The sequence below is a fragment of the Scleropages formosus genome, chromosome 17 (genome assembly GCF_900964775.1).
Source record: "Scleropages formosus chromosome 17, fSclFor1.1, whole genome shotgun sequence".
Classification (NCBI taxonomy): domain Eukaryota; kingdom Metazoa; phylum Chordata; class Actinopteri; order Osteoglossiformes; family Osteoglossidae; genus Scleropages; species Scleropages formosus.
This window is the reverse complement of record NC_041822.1, coordinates 19,629,099-19,650,202: the sequence shown is the minus strand read 5'-3', so window position 1 is coordinate 19,650,202 and position 21,104 is coordinate 19,629,099. Positions and strand designations below refer to the sequence as shown.

The 21,104-nt window shown below is 43.3% G+C and overlaps 2 protein-coding genes across 3 annotated transcripts; one reads left to right on the top strand and one right to left on the bottom strand.

Annotated features, from left to right (window-relative positions):
• Window positions 1–1,561: 1,561 nt before the first annotated feature.
• eef2l2 (eukaryotic translation elongation factor 2, like 2) lies at window positions 1,562–10,897 on the bottom strand. Its single transcript, XM_018758369.2, has 15 exons — window positions 10,802–10,897; window positions 9,191–9,405; window positions 8,272–8,453; window positions 7,138–7,349; window positions 6,848–7,032; window positions 6,479–6,584; window positions 6,264–6,377; window positions 5,979–6,117; window positions 5,698–5,893; window positions 5,266–5,524; window positions 3,390–3,497; window positions 2,900–3,253; window positions 2,543–2,725; window positions 2,136–2,268; window positions 1,562–1,965 (listed from the first exon to the last, which is right to left on the bottom strand). The coding sequence occupies exons 1-15, from the start codon at window positions 10,802–10,804 to the stop codon at window positions 1,772–1,774; spliced, it is 2,583 nt and encodes an 860-aa protein (XP_018613885.1). The 5' UTR covers window positions 10,805–10,897; the 3' UTR covers window positions 1,562–1,771.
• A 34-nt stretch (window positions 10,898–10,931) lies between these two features.
• On the top strand, window positions 10,932–20,968 carry fancg (FA complementation group G). Of its 2 annotated transcripts, XM_018758372.2 has the most exons (15): window positions 11,399–11,838; window positions 12,231–12,320; window positions 12,460–12,547; window positions 12,857–12,982; window positions 13,572–13,759; window positions 14,873–15,017; window positions 15,301–15,431; window positions 16,279–16,425; window positions 16,598–16,755; window positions 17,203–17,269; window positions 17,406–17,761; window positions 18,064–18,104; window positions 18,233–18,400; window positions 18,901–19,030; window positions 20,474–20,968. In XM_018758372.2, the coding sequence occupies exons 1-15, from the start codon at window positions 11,809–11,811 to the stop codon at window positions 20,580–20,582; spliced, it is 1,974 nt and encodes a 657-aa protein (XP_018613888.2). In that variant the 5' UTR covers window positions 11,399–11,808; the 3' UTR covers window positions 20,583–20,968. The 2 variants fall into 2 exon arrangements, with proteins under 2 accessions (XP_018613889.1, XP_018613888.2); XM_018758373.2 differs by lacking the exons at window positions 11,399–11,838; window positions 12,231–12,320 and adding an exon at window positions 10,932–11,230.
• Window positions 20,969–21,104: the final 136 nt, after the last annotated feature.

Genomic DNA, 21,104 nt, shown 5'->3' with positions numbered 1-21,104 from the left:
TTTTAAATGCTCGTTTCCAACTATATTTCATACCATGACATAAATACTGACAATAATTCATCTTTTGGCCACAATAACCATCTCATTAGACAGAGCTTGGGCTTGACAGATTTACTGAGATGATTAAATAAGTCATCTTATGTGATGGTTAGATCAGATGCCGTGACCTTTTCGTCGCCCTTAGACACAGAGTCCAAAGAATGTGATCCTCGACTTGAGTGTCGTCTTGCTGAAGAACAAAAAGTGGTTCTTTGGGGTGATTTCCTTAACAAGGGGGCAGGGACGTCAACAGCTGATAAGTACTGCGACCGAACACCAGCAGGTTGTCAGGGCAACAGCCTGTGGAATGACCGACCTAATGATTTTTTTTTTTCAGATGTATTGAAGGAAACTATGATAAGTGGTATAACATGAAAAAAAATCCAGGGAGCTCAGATTTTTTTTTGTTTGTTTGTTTGTTTTTTAAATTTAACCTATAAGTAATCTATTAAAATATACTAGCGCTTTTCCCACAGTCTCCGTCATCCACATGATGAAATCAAAAATTGTCCGAATGATATGCAGTTCTTGTTCATCATGGTGGTAATGTTGTGTCCATATCCTTCTAATGGTCATAAACACTGGTAGGCCAAATTCGTTCATGGGTTTCCTGTTTTTTCTTACCTTGAAAAAGCCCCACTTTTCATTTTTAATGTTAGCTTGTCTGTTTTCCAACAACTCGGGTGTGAGCGCCTACGTTGAGGTACCATGAACAAAGTTAATAGCGCCCCTTAGAGGTAATATGTGGTATCTCAAAGAACTCACAAGCTAACCACTTGTCCTGGTCAGGGTCCCAGAGGTCTGAAGCCTATCCCGAAATCACTGGGCACAAGGCTGGGAGGTACACACAGGATGGGTCACCAGACCTCAAAGCACTAACACAATTATTTAAAAATACTGTATAAAATCAAATGGTTTTCATATTTTCAACATATAGCACACTCACTAGGCCCAGTTGTACGCTACAGCATTTAACCTTTATTATATTTATTTTTCCATTATATAGGTGCTGTACATTCTTGTTTCAGAGTGGGCTTTTTATGGAATTTTGACACGTTGAATTTGTTTATGTCTGACTTAACTGCAAAATTTTGTCAGTTGTTAAAGCCTCTATTTAACACTGGTATTCGTCACCAACCCGCAAGACGGCATTAATAATTTTATCGGTTACTTAGCAAAATTAGGATATATATAGTCAGATGGTTACATTACTCACCTAACAAAAATATCACAAATAGATTTCCGTAGTTCAAATGAAAACTCTATTTACATCGTCCAAAGCTTACAGAAATAGCAAAAATCATCAAATGTCATAGATAATTGATATGATTGCTTAAAAGACTTTCGAAGAAATACTGATGTTGTATTAAGTAAATCACAGCATGATGCAGGTATGTATTTCCAAAGCTCATGAGTCCACTGTGGTTCACTGCTGAAGTAACACGGTGAACTAAAGTGTATTCTGAGTGACATTAGTGCTGATTTTGATTAGTAATTTCAGAAATCACAGTTACACTCTTAATACTGACAAAACTATGTTGATCCAACACAAACAAAATACAGTACAGTTGCCTTTATATTTATTCTCCAGGTGATTACACAAAGCTTTCATGAAATGTGCCTTTTTATGACATATTCTTCACGTTATTCTGGATCAGGTTTCATTAGATATTCAGTGGGTGCTGTATAGACTGGATGGCATTATTCTACCCCGGGAGGGTGCTGGCAGCAATCACAACTTGTCCAGGAAGTTGTCAAGAGGCGGAATGCCTTCCTTCAAGCCCTTTCGTTTGCGTGTCTCAGCCACCACCTGGAACGGCCGGCTGGCGGCGTCATAAGGGTCACCCGGCATGATCTGCCAATGGTCGAAAACACACTGCGGGAAAGCCTGACCCCCCGTGTTGGACCGCAGGTCTGCTGTAAAACCTAGATAAGAAAGGAAAGGAAATAGTTTCACACCCTTCTGCATCACTCATACAAAATCACTAAGACTTTCAAAATTTGTTCTACTCCTGACTATAGTGTCATTAAACAGCTACATACTGTAAATAGAAAAATAAATGGTTCTTCCGTTGAAACTACTGTCTGGAACTTACCAAAAGACTCATTCACGGGAAGGTATGCTTTCACTACAAATATAGGTGTTCCGGCAACCTGAGACTCCTCAAACACGTGTCCTCGTTTCCTGTTCAGGACACCGTAGATACCTCCAACCGCTTGCTCTGGACACTGTAAAAGTAAGTCTGAGTCATAACTTACATCTACTACTGTGGCAACGTAAATGCTCTGTTGCTACATGACTTACAAAACATGTTCAAATAAAATGAAGTTGAAAATCCAAACGTGACTACTTAATTATTGAACTGTTGAATGCACGTACTGCATTTTTACAGTCGATATATAAATGTTTTCACTGTCTGAAAAGACTTTAACTAGAGCAGCAAATATGGCGTTACGGCATAATTTCTATTAATGAAGGAGGAAGAAGTCATCTCCACCAGACCTGAATCTCCACTAGGTAGATGGGCTCCAAGAGTCTGGGTTTAGCGGTTAGCACGGAGGCATAGAGCACCCTTCGGGCTGTGGGGATGATCTGGCCACCTCCCCTGTGGATGGCGTCGGCATGAAGGGTGACATCGTGTATGTCGAACCGCGCTGCCCTCATGTTCTCCTCGCACAACACACCCTGACACGGGGATAAACACCAGCAACAGAGATATTTCACGTACACAAAACTGGGAGGCTTTGCTATTAGACAGCGTCTAAGTTTAAACTGAAATCAGTTTATTCGTAACATCTCGCAGCTTTGATTTACGCAACGTGAACAGTTCGTTTTGCTGCACCATGCAATTTGATTTACCTCTTTGGTCGCCCACTGGAACCCAGCCACAACGCTGTCCTTAATTTCATTCAGGTACTGCACTCCCTTGGTGATGTCCACTAGGATATTGGGTCCGCTCCCATCAGGTCCGAAGCACCATATCTTGCGGGCCTCAGCCACCTCCCACTCGTACTTCTCGGCCAGGTAGCGAGCACGTAGTTTCAGCTCCTGCCGTGCGCTCACATCCCCTTTGTCGATGTCCTCCGCCAGACCATCTGGGAAAGGCCGAGCCTTCATGAACAGCCGGTTGTGCTTGTTGGGAGACTTGGACAGGCAGATCTGATCGGACTCCTCCGTGACTGTCTCACGGTACGATACCACCGGGTCTGATTTCTGTCACACCAAAGGAAGTTTACACCGCTTTCATACACAATCAGTGGCAGGTCGACAATTTACTCTGAAAACATTTCATACAGGAACTCATACAGGATCATTTATTTTAACTAGACACGGATCTGACGTATCTCACCTTCAGGGGGATACAGGCATGATCTTCCTCCAGGTCTTTCAGGCATATCTCCAAATGCAGCTCTCCAGCTCCAGCCACAATGTGTTCCCCTGACTCCTCAATGATGCACTGCCAAGGAGAGCACAAACAAGCAGGCCTTTTCATTAGTGCGTCAACGCTGTGCCAGGAAGTATTGTAGCGACTCGCATTACTGCGGTTGAGCGGGAAATGTGTTAATTGTAACTGGTTAGCGTTTGGTGACGTACGGGGAATATAAAGGTGTGATTGTGTCTGTCAGAGAGAGAAAGAAGAGAGAGCCTGGGGGCGCTAAGCAGGCTGGGAGGGCTGGCTAGAAGCACGGGTCCCGGAGGAAACGGGGTCCTTGGACCGAGAGCATTATTCCCCTGTTCGCTGGTGTTCAATAAAACGTTCGAAATGAACGCTGCCTCTGCGCTCTTCTTCGCCCCATCCAAACCCATGACGCCGCGCACCACGTTGGTGTCAGAAGTGGGATGGGGCAGGACGATGAGAGGCTGGATTCGGGAGCAGCTGAACACCGAAGAGGAGGAAAGGGAAAACGGCGCGAGAACAGAAGCCAGCAGGATGAAAGAACGGCATCCGGTGGAAGAAAAGCCTGCGATGGTAGAGATCGGGGCGGAGGAGCTGTTGCGGAGCACGGGTGCCCAGGGGGACCGACCCCAGGGAAGCACGGGTCCTGGAGGAAACGGGGTCCTTGAAATGAGAGCATTATTTCCCTGTGTGCCGGTGTTCGATAAAACGTTCGAAATGAACGCTGCCTCTGCGTCCTTCTTCGCCCCATCCAAACCCATGACGCCGCGCACCACGTTGGTGTCAGAAGTGGGATGGGGCAGGACGATGAGAGGCTGGATTCGGGAGCAGCTGAACACCGAAGAGGAGGAAAGGGAAAACGGCGCGAGAACAGAAGCCAGCAGGATGAAAGAACGGCATCCGGTGGAAGAAAAGCCTGCGATGGTAGAGATCGGGGCGGAGGAGCTGTTGCGGAGCACGGGTGCCCAGGGGGACCGACCCCAGGGAAGCACGGGTCCTGGAGGAAACGGGGTCCTTGAAATGAGAGCATTATTTCCCTGTGTGCCGGTGTTCGATAAAACGTTCGAAATGAACGCTGCCTCTGCGTCCTCCTTCGCCCCATCCAAACCCACGGCGCTGCGCACCACAGTACTACGAAGGCCCATGCTCTGCTTGCGTCTCGTTCTGCTTCAAAACGCATTTCCTAGTGTTTTCCAGCTAGCTAAACAGCATTCATCTCCTTTTCCTAGACAACTAAACAGCTTCTCCCTGTGTTCTCTAGTTAGCTAAACAGCATTTCACTGCATTTCCAAGCTGAGTGCACAGCATTCTCTAGCATTCCCAGCTAGCTAAACAGCATTCCTCTTCCTTTCCCGGTTAATTAAACAGCATCATCCTGCGTTTCAACAACAAAACAACATTTCTCTGGAATTCCTAGCTAACTAAACAGCATTTCCCTGTGTTTCCCAGCTAAGTAAATATCATTTCCTTCTGCTTCACAGCTAAGTGAACATTTTTTTTCGTTCTTTTTTGGGTAACTAAATAGCATTTCCGTCTACCTAACTAACTCGTGTCTCACAGTTTTTTCTCACTAATTTAATAGCATCAACCTGTGCTTCCCAGGAATTACCAATCTAATAAACAGTGTTTATCCTGGCTAGCTAAAGAGCATTTCCCTTTGTTTCTGAGTTAACCAAATGACATTTTCCTGCATTTCTCATGTAAGTAAACAGCATTTTCCTGTCATTGCCAGTTAACCAAACTCTCTGTGTTTCCTGGTTATCCGAACAGTATTTTCCTGACTTTACTTTGTAAATAAACAGCATTTCCCTGTGTTTTCCACACCCACCTGGACCATGGGATCCGACTTGGCCAGACGTTTGAGACCCTCCACCAGCTTGGGCAAGTCAGCAGGGTTCTTGGCCTCGACCGCAACGCGCACCACGGGACTCACGCTGAACTTCATCACCCGCATGTTGTGTGCATTTTCAAAGGTGGAGATGGTTCCTGTCTTCACCAGGAACTGGTCCACGCCGACCAGGCCCACGATGTTCCCACATGGCACATCCTCAATGGGCTCCACGTAACGGCCCATCATCAGGATGGTTCTGTCATGAACAGCAAGCAATGGGAGAGAAACACATTTCACCAGCTTTGCAAAACCATCTATTTGCTGTTTTTTTGGGGAAGCACAGCTATTAAATGCATGTTACAATTAATCTAGACCATCACAAGTTAGTAACGGTCTAATGATGCATGATCTGATTATGAGCAATCTGACCTCTGAATGGGCTTTAAGTATAGGTCTTCCTTCTTTCCAGGTGTGTAGTTGGGTCCCATGATGCGCACCTTCTGCCCAGTAGCAACAATACCGGAGAAGACACGTCCGAAAGCGTAGAAACGTCCCTTATCTGAGGTGGGGACCATCTTAGAGATGTACATCATCAAAGGAGCTTTGGGATCACAATTCTTTATACCTGCAAAATTCATACAAACATCATTACGGGAAGGTGATGGAGAAGCCCAAACAGCAGAAGCTGGAAGGACAAACTGTTCCCTTACCCATGGCGGCTTCGTCATCTCCAGGACCCTCGTACAACAGCTCACAGCGGTACCGCTGAGCTGTGACAGGTGAGGGCAGGTGGATAGTGATCATCTGTAGCAGAGCATCACCTGCTGGCAACCATCGCCGCATCACTGCCTAGGTGACAAAAAGCAATAGTGTATAATGTTATATAGATGCTTACAAAAGACTGTTCATAATGCATGCCATACATCAATCCATAACCTACTTGACCAGGCCAACAGATCTAAAATGAAGCCTAGTGTTTTTGTTAGCTGAAATACCTTAAGCAAGGGCTTTCCCTCTTTTTCCTTGTCCTCCGCATCTAACTTCACATCAAGTTTCTCGATCAGCTTTTGAGTCTCCTCCTTCTGGAAATTCATGATGGCATCGAAAACCTGTTGTGCAGAGTGTCAGATATAAGATATTTGAATGCACTGAATAAAATACCGAAAGCAACATACTACTGTGCAAAACATGATCGTTTCCATGTGGTTACCTTAAAGACTGGATCCAAGACAAGCTGGCAGAATGTTCTTGGGAGCTTCTTGCCTCCTGCATTTGTTGCCGTTTTGCTGAATTTTCCAGCTTCTGTATCAAAATATCTAAAATAACCATTCCATGAGTGAGCCAGTCTTTGAGCCTCTAAACAAAAGCCTTGGGAACATGGTTTAATATTTTCAACACAATGAGATGAAATTTTTTTTGTCTAAAACAAGCAATAGTGGAACAAAGATCCTAAAATTTGTACAGATGAAGATTCTTACTGTGAGGTCCATGGCTATAGTGAGGTCCATGCACATCGTAAGGCATGACATTTTAAATCAATAAGGAAACCATCTGTTCCAGCAAGGAAGTGAGAACTCACTTGTCGCCCCAAAGTTTCTTCATCATGTCTTCAACCTTCTTAGCACGATCTGCTGGGGGAAGTTCTGCCTTTTTCTCTCCCTTTGCAGCAAATTTGGCCACATACATCTCCGCAAACTGCTTAAGCGTGAAGGCCCAACCATGCAGGCCTGATCCAAATCCCACCGTTCCAACCACTGGGTCCACCTGAAGCCCGTACACAAGCATGGTCAAAAGACAAGTCGCTCAAAATGATATGAAATGTTATGATTTGTCCCCAGCTTTCCTTGAGTCATCAGAAATGCCACCAACCATAATGTTGCCCATTGGTCCATGCTCTCCTTCTCCATATGTGGAGATGATGACGTTGACATTCTCCACAATGCGCTGGAAGGTTTGGTAAAGCTCTTCTGGGTCAAGCTGTAGCTCCAGCAGGGCTCTGTCCATCTTGTTCATCATAAGAACTGGTTTGATCCGCTCAGCAATTGCTTGTCTCAACACAGTCTCTGTCTGCACACAAACACCTGAAGGAAAGGCCCTCATTTAGAGTACTGTAAATCACTCTCAATTTACTGTCAACTTCCATCCAGATATGGCAAAACATCAGAGGCACTGAGCTGAGGTAAATAATCTCAAATTGCCTTCTATTTTTTTTTTTTTATCTAAAAACACTCACAATCTTAGAAGACAATAAATGTTGTTCTTATATTGTCACAATATCCACTAAAAAACTAGTTACTGTTAATATTTTATTGCAAGCTACTTAAATTTTCATAAAAATAATTTAAAAAATGTAAACATTTATTCATTTAGCTGATGCTTTTTTCCAAAGCAACTTACAATGTTAAGGTTACAATTATTACAGTTACAAGCTTACAATTATTTACCCATTTAAATCTCCAGAAAGAACAGATTTATCTAACTATAGTCTCATGTTTAATGGGCTGCAAGTGAATAAATCATTTACATTTATTCATTAAGCTGATGCTCTTCTCCAAAGCAACTTCTAACGTTAATCTACCTACAATTACTTACCCATTTGTACAGCTGGGTAATTTTTACTGGAGCAATTTAGGGTAAGTACCTTGCTCAAGGGTACTACAGCCAGAGATGAGATTCAGACCTGCAACCTTTGGATCTAAAGGCAGCAGCTCTAACCACTATGCTACCAGCTGCCCCATCAAGCAAATCACTGTTTTTTCCACCATAAAATGAATTGTAAATCTTATTTAATGGAACCCATTAAACCTGGATACAGTAAAATAGCACTGAAAATATTAACTTTTCACCACAACACATCTGAAATGCCTCTGACATGCTGTGTTAAGGTCTGCATGTTCTATTCACGGAGCAAGAAACTGCATTCAGTGTGGTGTGATTATGAAGCTCACTCAAAAGTGAAACATACTGTGTTTTGTTTAGATCTGAAGCCTAGTACCACCGTACCTGAAACACAGTCAACTACTACAAGTGCACCGTCAGTTACCCGGAGGGCTGCAGTCACTTCAGAGGAGAAATCGACATGACCAGGAGAGTCAATAAGATTTATGAGGAAACCAGAGCCATCCTTGCACTGTTTGATGAAGGCCAAGTCATTGTCTTTGAGCTCATAGTACAGAGAAATTGCTCTGTAAGGAAGGCGACACATAGCACTGTTAACAAGGAGTCTGTGTGCTACACACTGCCTTAAGACTGAACAAATATTCCCTGATATTGAAAGCGTTATGTCTAATTATGAATAAACGAGGTGTAAAGCACTATTATCAAAAGTACACAATAGAATAGGCAAATGCTGACGTGCAATCTTCAGAAATTATTCTTCCCATTATATTGGTTTAAATCCTCAGTATCATCTTAGGCTACAAACAGCTGATCCATTCATCATAATATTGTCCTGTTCTCACTAATAAAAGTAGAGTCGCTCTCTTTATCCAGAGCAAAACTGAACATTTCTGCAGTTCTTCCATCTGAAGGTTCTTTCAGCTCTCTACTGCTGAACAGACTCACATTCATAGGAAATTTCATACATTCTACTTGTACCTGTGCATGCTCTTTAATATGCTCTTCCTATGATATTTTATTGTAATAACTAATAATGCATTTGCATCTGTTTCAGATGCTTCAATCCAAGCTGACTTTCACAAACTTAACATCTTTCCACATTATCCATAAATATTTTCTGAAGCAAGTCAAATTATGCATCTTGCTGAAACACACATCGAAAGGGCCCTGAGGACTTGAAAAAGCAACCTTTCCATAATAATTTCACATTTTTAACCACTATTCTGAACCAGGGAATGCTGAAGTGCTCTCTGAAGCTGAACTGATTCAACAGCAATAAAAGGTGATGTGCAGAAATACCTACGTTGATTTGATGGTGATGCATCTCTCTTGTTCATCTTTCCTTGTGTCTGTGAACCTGGTCTCCCCAGCACGTGCCGAGGCAATGATACCTGCCTTGCACACCAGAGAGTCTGTCAAAGTGGACTTTCCATGGTCTACATGGGCGATCACGGACATGTTCCTGATGTTGGACTTCTTGTCCATGATCGCCCGGATCTGGTCTACTGTAAAGTTCACCTAAGAAGGAAATAATTCAGATGTGATTTTTTTTTTTTTAAAAAAAAGGCAAAGATTGAGACAGGTGAGTTAAATTTGTCATTTTTTCTCAATACATTTACCAAATGCTTTTCTCCAAAGCAATCCCAATGAACTCTATGTAGTGTCATCAGCCCACACACCTTATTCACCAAGGTGACTTACACTGCTAGATACACTATTTACACCGGGTCACTCATCCATACACCGTACACTCTCTCTGTTACTCACACACTATGTGTGAACCTGTACAGCAGGTCTTGGACTGTGGTAGGAAACCAGAGCAAACCCACACAGACACAGGGAGAACATACATGCAAACTCCACACAGACTGAGTAAAGATCGAACCCATGTTCTCTTGCACGACCCAGGTGCTGTCGGACAACAGCGCTACTCGCTGTGCCACCGTGTGACCCAGCGCTTCTGATAACTATATTACAGCACCAAGAAAAAAAAAAAATCCCCCTATTAAGCCACATGCATAATTCGATGTATGTACTGTAAGGGGATTTTTTTTTTTCTTGGTGCTGTAATATGGTTATCATAAGCACCCAGGCCATGTGTGTGTTCCAGATTAGGATTTGCTGCATTATCACACCCCCCCTATGGGCATCTCACAGAAGAACGGCGCTGCTGGCCAGGTTGACCAGTGGGACACTGACTGGGTACAACAAGAAACTCTAATGTGACAGTGCTGCCAGCGTCGTTCCAGAAGCTTCCCGAGCACCAGGTCCGCCAAGTGACTGCTCCCTTCCGAGGGAGAGGCGGGCATGAACCCGCTATTTATAACCAACGGCGGGTAACGTTATTCCCATGTATTTATAACAGGGCCGGTGATATTATTCCAAGGCGTTTATTTATACCCACCGGCGGGCCCTTCGGCGAGAGAGCATACAGCCACCACGAGTAACATTTAAGAGCAAAAACAAACTGGTTATATTCCACAAAATGTACATAAAAACGGGATATATAATTTTTTTTTTTCCTCTCCACATCGTTTACACGAACAGGTCCGCAGAACACACAGTGCGCGTGCTGCATGAAATGATACACAGAGAGCAGAGCCGCATGATGATGTTGTTGCAAAACCCAGCACGCGCTCCACATGATGTATATTTTCCTTAATTCTGGCAGTGACACGCGAATGCGAACGCGAATCGTTATTGAAATACCACAGTAATATTGTCAGGTGGTGGGGGGGGGGGAATTATCTTATTGAAATGACAAATGTGCGTGTGAAAAAGCCGCAGAGAGAGGAACGCGGGCGGTGTGTAACATGACAGCTGACATGTGTGTCGGGACATGATGTGGCTCTGTGCTCTGTGTGTGTGTGTGTGTGTGTGTGTGTGTGTGAACGGGAGCCAGGCGACAACGTACCATTGTTGCGATCGGTGCCCTGCTGGAGGAGCCTCGGCCTCTGGTCGCTCCTCTCCGCTCAAGGACTTCGGGCAAAGAGACGGAATGTGACGCACTCGCTTAGTTTATGGTGCAGCACTCTGCAGGGGGGTGGGGGGGGGGGGGGTCATGTGGAAGAGAAGTCATATTATGTAGCGGATCGAGCGCGGCAGCCACAGCGACGGCGGCCCCCCCGGTGCCTGGCCCGGAAACACCCACCTGCACGAGACGGGGACAGCGCGAGCGAGGAGAGCGGCACGCGACGACACTGACTCTGTGATGGCCGGAGGCGCGCGGGGCAAAATAATCCAGTTTAGACACGCGCGGGGGAAAAAAAAAAAAAAATGCTGCTGATCAGACACAGCGGCGCGCGAAAACCGCGCCTCGTAACGTAACCTGTATTTTCATCGCGTACGTCGTTTTTTGCGAATAATGATCTCGTTGTTCCTGCTGCCTGGTTCTTCTTGCCGTTGCTGTTTTCATACATACACCCCCAGTTTCTGATTAGTTTTTGCAGATCCATGGGCAACCTTATATTTAGATCACTCCTCAATCCAAAACTTCAGCGTCATGGCCACATCATGTATTTTGTGTATTAAACATAATGGACAATTTATAATCAGTTGCTTGGAATTTTTGGAATTTGATTGAATCCTTCTCCAAGGCTTTTTACTCTTCCAATTTTCCAAACACTTGACTTGCATTTTTCAAGACTTCTAAATAGTGTTGGAAAATACAAAAGGAAAAAGATATAAAATGTACATCCTGACATTTTTGCCTATTAATCATGTAAGCGTACTGCATATTTCTGTTTAGATAAACGCAGCTGCTTTTCTCTTTTCGCGCTTTCCATACCTAAATCTGATGTGCAGCTCGCCATGAAATAGGCTGCGTGCACATTTGTTACTGTAATTATTTTTAAAAAAATGTTTCTCATTAACTCGAATAACTGTGAAAATCCCAAGAAGATTATCGCAGTCTAATTCTTCATGTATTACCAAACATCTAAATTTGTAAAGGTTAGACCATTTTATTTATTTCACCCGCAGAGTTGCTGATAAATATTATTACATGAAGACTGGGAACGTATTACATACATGCTTTTATTTTGAAAGATGTGCTCCTGGTAGAACCGGAAGCGGAAATTGTTCGGAAGCGAGTGGCGCGCATATTGGGAAGGTGTTTCTTTTCTGGTACTCAGTGTGAATTATGGGTTCATCTGGATTTATGCGGAGTTCTGTGATATAGTTATTATTCATAGCAGGTTTTTATTATGTTTACGTGACGATTTAGAGGTTAAAAGTCTTAAATTTACATTTATGTTGCTGCTTTCGCTGTAGTTCTAAGTTAGTTAGTGTGAATGTGGCTAGTAGTGGTGGAAAATAGACCCTGACTGAGTGAATATTTTCAGAAATCAAATCAAATGTATCCCAGAATGTCTTTTGGCAGTTGCTGGGATACATGGGTGAAAGAAAACAACATCTTTGTCACGAAGTGGAAGGTGATGTTTGATTATTGGTTATCTGTTTATTTTGATGGTTTGATTTATGTGTATTGTTTATGATGATTTTTATGATATTTATTGTGTTTATGATTATTAATGATCTGATATGTTTGTTAAGGATCTGTCTGTATTTTAGTGTGCTGAGAGGAACCGGAAAGGGGAGCAACAGGATGCACGAAGAGAGTATTACGGTGAAATGTGTAATCTCCTTCGCAGAGTTCAAGGTGCGAGGTAGACCGGTGTCACACACACACACACACACACACTTTCTGAACCACTTGTCCCATTTGGGGTTGCGGGGAGCCAGAGCCTAACCTGGCAACACAGGGCGTAAGGCTGGAGGGGGAGGGGACACACCCAGGATGGGACGCCAGTTTGTCGCAAGGCACCCCAAGCGGGACTCGAACCCCAGACCTACCCGAGAGCAGGACCTGGTCCAACCCACTGCGCCACTGCACCCTCCGCCGGTGTTACACTCAGAGTGAAATTCCTTTGTCTTGGTCTCTGATCACATTTCTGTTCTTTCGTCACAGGAGTTCTTCCAGTCACTGGGAGCGTCCGGCTGGAACTTGCAGTTCTTTACAACACATCCCTGTTTTCGCTGAGCCTGTCCGATCGTGAAGAGACAAGACGACTCGTCGTAGAAGGACTTACTAGAGGTACCGCGACTCCATTATTATTACTTTTTTATTAATCCATTCATTGCTTGGCTGACGCTGCCGTCCAGTGCAACTTCACACTATTTAATTTTTTTTTAACACTATCAATTCATGGTAAGTACCCTGATCTAGGGCACTACAGCAGATGGAAGAGTGGGACTCGAACCTACAACCTACAGGTTTTAATTCCATGTTCATGATTTTAATATTATTACTCATTCATTCGCTGTATACTAATCTAATTACAGCTATTTACCCGTTAATGCAGAGTGGCGTTTACTGTAGCAGATCAGGGCAGAATAATTGATCAAGGGTACTAAAGCAAGTGTGAGGATTCAAACCCAGGTCCTTCAGCTGCGAGGTCTAGACTCTAACCTGTGCGCCACCTGCTGCCCCTTTTTTTTTCTCCATTTTTTATTTTTTGCACTGCTTGTTACACTAAGTACCTTAAGTAAATGAATTTGTTGTACAGTATTGAAATATGAATTCCAGGATGAATTTGGATATTTCTTTTTTTTTTTTGGCTGGGGCTGGATTACATAGTGAGAGATCCATTTAATTTGAAGCTTTCTGGTCTCTTTGCGCCCAGTGTTGGAAGCATTTGGCTGCGAGCCACCCGGCTCGGACCTTCTGGTTCTGTGGCGTGCTGTGCTGCAGGCTCTCCAGTCCAGCGAGTGCCTCTCCGCCATCCACCAGCTGCTGTGCGTACAGTGGGCCCTCTGGCTCACCACTGGCCAGCTGGACATGATCCAGGAGGTGCTGCCTTCACACTCTCAGGTGTGGAATATTTCACAGACCGGGTTGCTGGTCTCTTGGTCTAATGTGTACAGTAAATTTGAGTAGTTGACAAGTAAACGTGCAGATGCTTGATCAAGGCACCATGCACCCTCACTTTAATTCATCTATTCATCCATCCATTGATTATGAGTTGCTACTTGTCCAGAGTCAGTGGTCTAGACCCTGTCCAAGAAGAGCAGGACATGAGGCCAAGTACAGAGTACAGGGCACAACTCCACCACAGGACAATCACATACTCATATACATATATTAAGGACAATTCAGATTCCCCAGTCCACCCAAAAAAATGTCTTTGGGCTGTGAGAGAAAACCAGAGCACCCAGGGGAAACCCACAGCAAGAATACGCACACTCCACATAGACTAACCTGAGTCCAGACCCACAAGCTAGGATTTGTGACTCAGTAGCGCAACCTGCTGTGTCACCGTGCCACCCTGACCTTAGACTTGATCATTTAAATATAACTCAGTATGATTTTGAAATAAAGTATCTCACTCCATATAAAACATCACTGCTGGCCCTCAGGGTTGGCATAACCTGCAAGATCCAGCCGCCTCTCGATATTCTTTTCGAGAGCAGCATATAATAGCTTCTCTAAAAGGTTTTGTTCAGAGGCTACAGGCATTCACTTACTTACCGTTCCCATCACAACTTCTTTGGGCTTCTGGTTCAGCACCACGCAGTAAAAATATTATTTATATTATTATTTATTAATTTAGCTGACATTTTTCTCCAAGGGAGCTTACAATGAGTTACCCATTTTTTACAGCTGGGTCATTTTTACTGTATCAATTCAGGGTAAGTACTTTGATTAATGATACTTAGCAAGGATGTTAACCTGGGTCATCTGAGTCCAAGGCAGCAGCTGTAACCAGTAGCCACCTGCTGCCCCTTTGGTGAATTTGACGATTTGATCTTAACTATACGCTTGCAATTGTTAGAAAAAAGATTATTTTAAAAACAGAATTAGCTTTATATTGATTGACTAACTGTACCTTTAATGTAACCATTGTCTGTATCGTGATGTGAACAGTAAAGTCCTTGTAATGGACTCGTATGTCATATTTGCTGCTTGATGCCCTTTTCCCTACAGGTTACGATTAGATCTCCGTCAGGACATCTGCCACCTTTAATTCAAGATCTTGTGTTTCCCAGTGAAGAGAACTCATCTCTGTTGGTAGTCATCTCTCCCAGGGAGCTGAAAGAGCTCACACACATCTGCACTCTCATTGCGAAAGGTCATTATCTTTCCTCTCTGCCAACATCTAGCCGTTGTGATTATTTTCTGTTAGTTGTTCAGATGTCACAACTGTAATATGCTGGGGAAACAACAAGGTTCAATGAAATAAGAACAAACATAGGATGAGACAATTGAACAAATGAAAAGTGTGAGTTTACCGTGTTTCATAATCATTACTAATGGGTCCTGTTGGGGAACAGATGGTTCCTTGTAATGCCCTGAAATGAAGGCCTCGGGGTGAGCCTCCGGTTCCCTGTCAGTGATCACATTCTCTCCTTCAGGTGTTAGAAAGCTGAGAGAGGGGGAGGAAGCGGAGGCCCTTCAGGCCTTTCAGGACGCCGCCTTGCTGCCTGCACCAAGGAAGCTGCTGGCACAGATCCACACGCTGTCGGGCATGTGTTTGGCCAAGCTAGTGAGCACCACCCTGTTAACTGTCGACTTCGGTGTGAACACCCAAGGAGTCTGATGAACCTTGGAAGGAGTCCCTGCTTACAGCTCTTAGGCTGAAGCCCTTGGATTTTTGAGTTTATTTATTAATTAGCTGACACTTTTCTCCAAGGAGGTTTACAGTGTCAAGGTTCTCACAATGACTTAGCCATTTGTACAGCTAGGTAATTTTTACTGTAGCAGTTCTTGCTAGGTGTCTTGATCGAGGGTGCTACAGCAGGCATGGGTTTAGAGCCTGGATCACTCAAGGCAGCAGCTCTGACCACTGTGTTACTGGGTCTGTATCACAGAGGTCAGGAACTTTGTCTACCATGGTGAAATAGTGTACGTCTCATCTCCATTATTGCCATGCATTTGAAATGAACACTTCATCTAGCAGTACAGTATCCTGAGCTAAGATTTCATATTTACATTTATTCATTTAGCTGATGCTTTTCTCCAAAGTGACGTACAATGTTAAGCTACTTATTATTTACCCATTTATACAGCACATTTTGGTAACGTTAAATGATTATGTTACAAACCTCTGAATTTGGCCACAAATAAATATTACAGCGTAATGTGATTTTCAATAGTTTTAGGAACATTTAGGACTGATTCATTGCATAATGTGATCTTTAACTGAGTATACATTTACATTTATTCATTTAGCAGACACTTTTCTCCAAAGCAACATGCTTTTCATAGATGTATATGTCAACTATAATAAATGATATAGATGCATGTATAGAATATAATGAAGATGTGTTTGTTTAGAACAAATCTTGAGATGGTGTTTTTGTTGGTCTCTCTTTAATGGTCACCGCTTGCAGGGGCGTCCTCAGAGTTCACTGCAGTGCTACCGAAATGCCATGGAGGTGGATTTTGGGTGCAGGAGCGCACTATACCAGAGTTGTGTGGTGTACCAGCGCCTGGGGAACACCCAGGCAGAAATGGAGGCACTTCGTCTCCTCCACTCTGTAAGGAACTCCTCAAAGTAGGCCCCTACTGGGAAACCATCTGGCCCTCATGTGACTGTCTTACATGGCGTTACAAACCTCTAAACACTTTTCTCTCTCTCTCTTTGATGCCAGAAGAAATGTGCGGTATCTGTATTCTAGAGTTTGACTGATGTATTTTTCTTTTCCCCAGGTTGTTGTATCACCTACCTCAGAGTCAACAAGTAACATGATACCTCTCATCTCACATGTTGACCTTTTACGCAGCCAAGCCCTTGAAGGCATCTTCAGCGTACCTGCACCAGTTGGCATCCAGCACATGTTGGCACAGCGATGTCTTCACAGTGGAAGGTGTGTCTGAGGAACGATGCTTAGTTAATAGCTATTTTCATTTTTAATGCTTTCATAGATATCATTTTATGGTAAATATATTAGGCCTTCTGGTTGCTGAATGGTCCCAGTTACAAGGGGTCTAAAATGAACTCTGGTTTCCAGTTTTGGAAACCATGTGGTGGAATGAACTCCCTCTGTCCCTCAGTAGAAATGCTGAGAAATTTGGACCCAGTTCTCTCCTAACAGCTACATAAATCTGCATCACATCGTCTGTCATGATCATCTTCATTTTCCCCACATGATTCCAAATCTATAGGCAGCTACTTGAGTAATCGGTACCGTCAAAAAAGCTGTGCTTGTCTGTATCTATACCTCTTCGTCTGTTGGGAAACATGCTTCTGTTTACTCCATCGTTTTGGAATAAAGAACTTGCTAAATGATTACATTTAAATGTATATCCTGTAGAATAACAGAAGCAGCTGATCACTACCTTGACCTCCTGGCCTCTTTTCAGAGTGACACAAAAATACTGGTAGGCTATTTTGCCTGTGTTTCATGTGTTACATTGTCTATGAGTTTGTTATGTTGTGTCCAATATTAATATTTCAGACCATGAAACTGTGGATCATAATGGGTTATGAGACATGCCCGGTGTGGATCTTTGTCAGATGATTGCAGATGGCCACTCAACCCTTCCCAGGATTCCCGATATTTACTTAGAAGCAGCCGTTACAATGTTGAAGGCCAAGAGGTTTTGGGATTCCATAGCGGTGTGTGAAGAGGTGCTTAAAAAAACTGTGGAGCTCATCCCAGGCAGGCTAGTTCTGAATCTGTCCATCAAAGAAGGTATGGAGACTGAATCTGTAGCACCATCAATTCCTGGAACTGAGGACTTTGCAGGGAGAAACGGAGAGGCCAGGGAGCAGCTGAAATACGTGCTGTGGGCTGGAACAGCCCTGCTTATCCAAGGTCAGGCCTACAGCTGGCTGAAGGAAAACAAGGAGGCAATAACTAGTTTAACAAGGTGGGAGATGTTCGGGTCTTCAATGTTGTCTGTGTCCTTTCATCTCCGGGGTTATCATCAACAGTTGGCAGATGAAATCTCATAAACTCATAACTAATTCCAGTGACTTTTTGGATGACAGCTGCTGTACTTTTTTGCATTTGTATGATTATTGCTATCTGTTTGGTGTCTACAGCTCCCCTATCACTTCAAAGTCCATTTGAAATGAACAGTTAGGTTTTATAAATTACATGTTGTTTTTCCTTTTTTCATATTGTTATAACTTTTAAAAATGTTGTATAATAGAATTTCTTTTATTTCAGGTCCATAAATCTGCTTGTAAAGGTGCACTTTCTGCATAAAGGTAAATATTCATAAGGGGGTGAAATATGTTGGCATCTTGGAGCATCTCCTGTGTGTTTATCATTCTGGTTATTTTCTCTTTAGACTTATTTTCCATTAGATGAAATTAAGCTATTGTATCAATTTCAGACTGGAAATATGGGGATCTGGGAGACAAGGAGGCTGCTGGGAGTGATGTCCAGGCGCTGCAGAGGCTGAAGGGTCTGGCACTGGCTAGCCGTGGGGTCAGTTTTATGGACAGGGGACAGGACAGTGTTGCACTGCAGGACTTTCAGCTCAGTCTTCAGGCTTCTCCAGGTACCAGGAGACAATCCACACTTCGGTGTTTCTCCTCTGATGTCCAAATAGACTTGCAATCTAAATGGAAAAAATATTGAAATTACTGTACTATAGCAGCACTGGGAGTAATGTGCTCAATAAGAGCAAATATTTCACAGAAATGCAGTACCAGTGAAAAGTGAGAGTGCACTTGCTGGATACTAGATTATTTTTTCCACCTTTAGCATTTGGTTAATATGTTTGTTCAGAAAACGAGTTGACATGTCCTCCCAGGTCTTCTGCAGCAGTTCCCATAAATGTGAAACACTTGTGTGTTGCTGTGTGTCACTCTTGTGTCCAGTTTGACCCATACAAGTATTGGCCAGGTGTTCTTGCACTATTCACTGGTACTGTGTCATATTGTGGCGTTCAAATATTTTGACAGTTGGGTAGTATGTCAGTATGGATCTATGTTGGCTGTAACACTTAAATGAAGCCTTACCATGATCTCGGAGCTTTGTCTTCTTGTGTCCTCGCAGGGTTTGAAAGTGTGCAGCGTTGGCTGGTTCATGCCCTGAGGAAGCTGAAACGTGAGGATGAAGCACTGTCTTTCTCCAAGAGTATGAGAAAAACTACAAGTGAGCCTGAAGCACCATCATATCCCACAGGGTAAGAACCAGGCAGTCTTGGAGGACAGCGCTATCTTTTAATTAGTAGAGAAACCCACTACTGACCATATTTACATATCGTGGTGGTAAATGTATTCAGATCTCTCATTACAGCAGTAATTGTGGGCTGTGGAAATGTGTAGCATTGAAGAAGCACACTCATTGTACTCCGTTTTTGTTTTCTTTTTTTTTTTTTTTGCTTTTTAAACACTGCTATTTTATGAAGGATGATATTCACAGGATTAAGTGGCTTAGTCTTCCAGTTTAACTAAAATGCTCTTATAGAATTCTTTTTTTAAATAAGACTACAGAATGGCTAAAAAGAAAGCTGTACATTTGCACAAAAGGATGTACAAAAAACAAAAAGAAGACTCTTAAATTTGGAGGCAGCTGGTAGTGTAGTGATTAGAGCTGCTGTCTTTATTGATAGATAGGTTGTAGGTTGGAATCTTACCTCTAGCTGTCATACCCTTGAGCAAAGTACTTACCCTAAGTTGCTTCAGTAAAATTACCCAGCTGTATAAATGGGAATATAATTGTAAGTAGCTAAACATTTAAGACGTTTTGAAGAAAAGTGTCAGCTAAACGTGGGGGCGCGATGGGGCAGCGGGATTGTCCGGGTCCCGCTCTCTGGCGAGTCTGGGGTTCGAGTCCTGCTTGGCATGCCTTGCAACGGACTGGTGTCCCGTCCTGGGTGTGTCTGCTCCCCCTCTAGCCTTGCGCCCTGTGTGGCCGGGTTAGGCTCCAGCTTACCGCAACCCCACTCGGGACAAGTGGTTTCAGGCAGCGTGTGTGTGTGTCAGCTAAACGTAAGATGAATTTCATGTCATTTGAAGCTTCTTCAGAGCCTACTCATTCAACATCCCATTTAATGATATTTACGTTTATTTATCTAGCAGACACTTTTCTCCAAAGCGACTCCCAATGAACTCTATGTAGTGTTACCAGCCCACACACCTTTTTCACCAAGGTGACTTACACTCCTAGATACACTACTTACGCTGGGTCACTCATCCATACATCAGTGGAACACACTCTCAGTCACTCACACGCTATGGGGGAACCTGAAGAGTATGTATTTGGACTGTGGGAGGAAACCCACGCAGACGCAGGGAGAACACGTAAACTCCACACAGACTGAGCGGGGATCGAACCCATGTCCTCTCGCACCACCCAGGCGCTGTGAGAGAGCAGCGCTACCGGTGATTGTATCAACTTATCACTTACTTATGCAGAACACAAATTGTGGATGGTGATAATATAAAGTTTCAAATCTGGCTTGGTCTGTGCGGACTGAGAAGCTTGCTTGTTCTCGTGTCTGCATGGGTTTTCTAAATATTATATGGTAGTTGTACGTCCTTTTGGAGAAAAGTGTCTGTTCAATGAATAAATTTAAATGTAGTGCAGACTAGGGTCTTTATTAAGTGTTTTCTCATTCTTTCAGAATTCTACCGGTTCTCCTGCATTTAGAGTCGTACCTTGAGGACAGGATGCCCGTGGACTCTGAGTTGTTGAAAAGCAGACACGTTTGGAGCAGAGAAGTTACACCATGACATCACCGGCGGTATCTGTGTTGTTACACGGAGTGATGACCAGAAAAACCTCTACTTGCCACAATTTTGTCTTTGCTTAAACTGCTCAGTGAAATAGATTTACTCCTTCACCATTTCTTGGGATCACTGACAAAGTTAACAAGAGATTAGCAGCTTGATAGCCTGTGACACCAGTAGAGTTTCTGTGGCTCACCTTGCACCTTCTGTAAATATACACACTTTGCAAATTAATCCACACAAATATTTTCTGTGCAGTGTCTTGTCTGTTAGTTTAATATTGAATTACTGTAAATTATTTACCTTTCTGTCATAAAATTGTGAATATTGTATACTGGTTTTTGTTTGCAGACTTTCTGGGTCTGTGTCCTGCCTCAGGCACAACTGCAAAGCACTTCTCCAAAAAAAAAAAAAAAAAAGACAGGATTTCTTACAATTTAATAAGAAATGGCAAAATATGTCTCTGGCAGTTACACAATTTCACAGTTACATTAGATCTTTGAAAAATGACAGCTCATAAACTAG

Coding starts and splice junctions, on each gene's coding strand:
- fancg (XM_018758372.2), top strand. CDS start 11,809: ATGTATTACCAAACATCTAAATTTGTAAAG. Junction 16,426..16,597: donor CACTTCGTCTCCTCCACTCT/GTAAGGAACTCC, acceptor TCTTTTCCCCAG/GTTGTTGTATCACCTACCTC. Junction 17,270..17,405: donor AGAGTGACACAAAAATACTG/GTAGGCTATTTT, acceptor GATCTTTGTCAG/ATGATTGCAGATGGCCACTC.
- eef2l2 (XM_018758369.2), bottom strand. Junction 7,350..8,271: donor AGTAGTTGACTGTGTTTCAG/GTACGGTGGTAC, acceptor CCTTTCCTTCAG/GTGTTTGTGTGCAGACAGAG. Junction 7,033..7,137: donor GACCAATGGGCAACATTATG/GTTGGTGGCATT, acceptor TACGGGCTTCAG/GTGGACCCAGTGGTTGGAAC.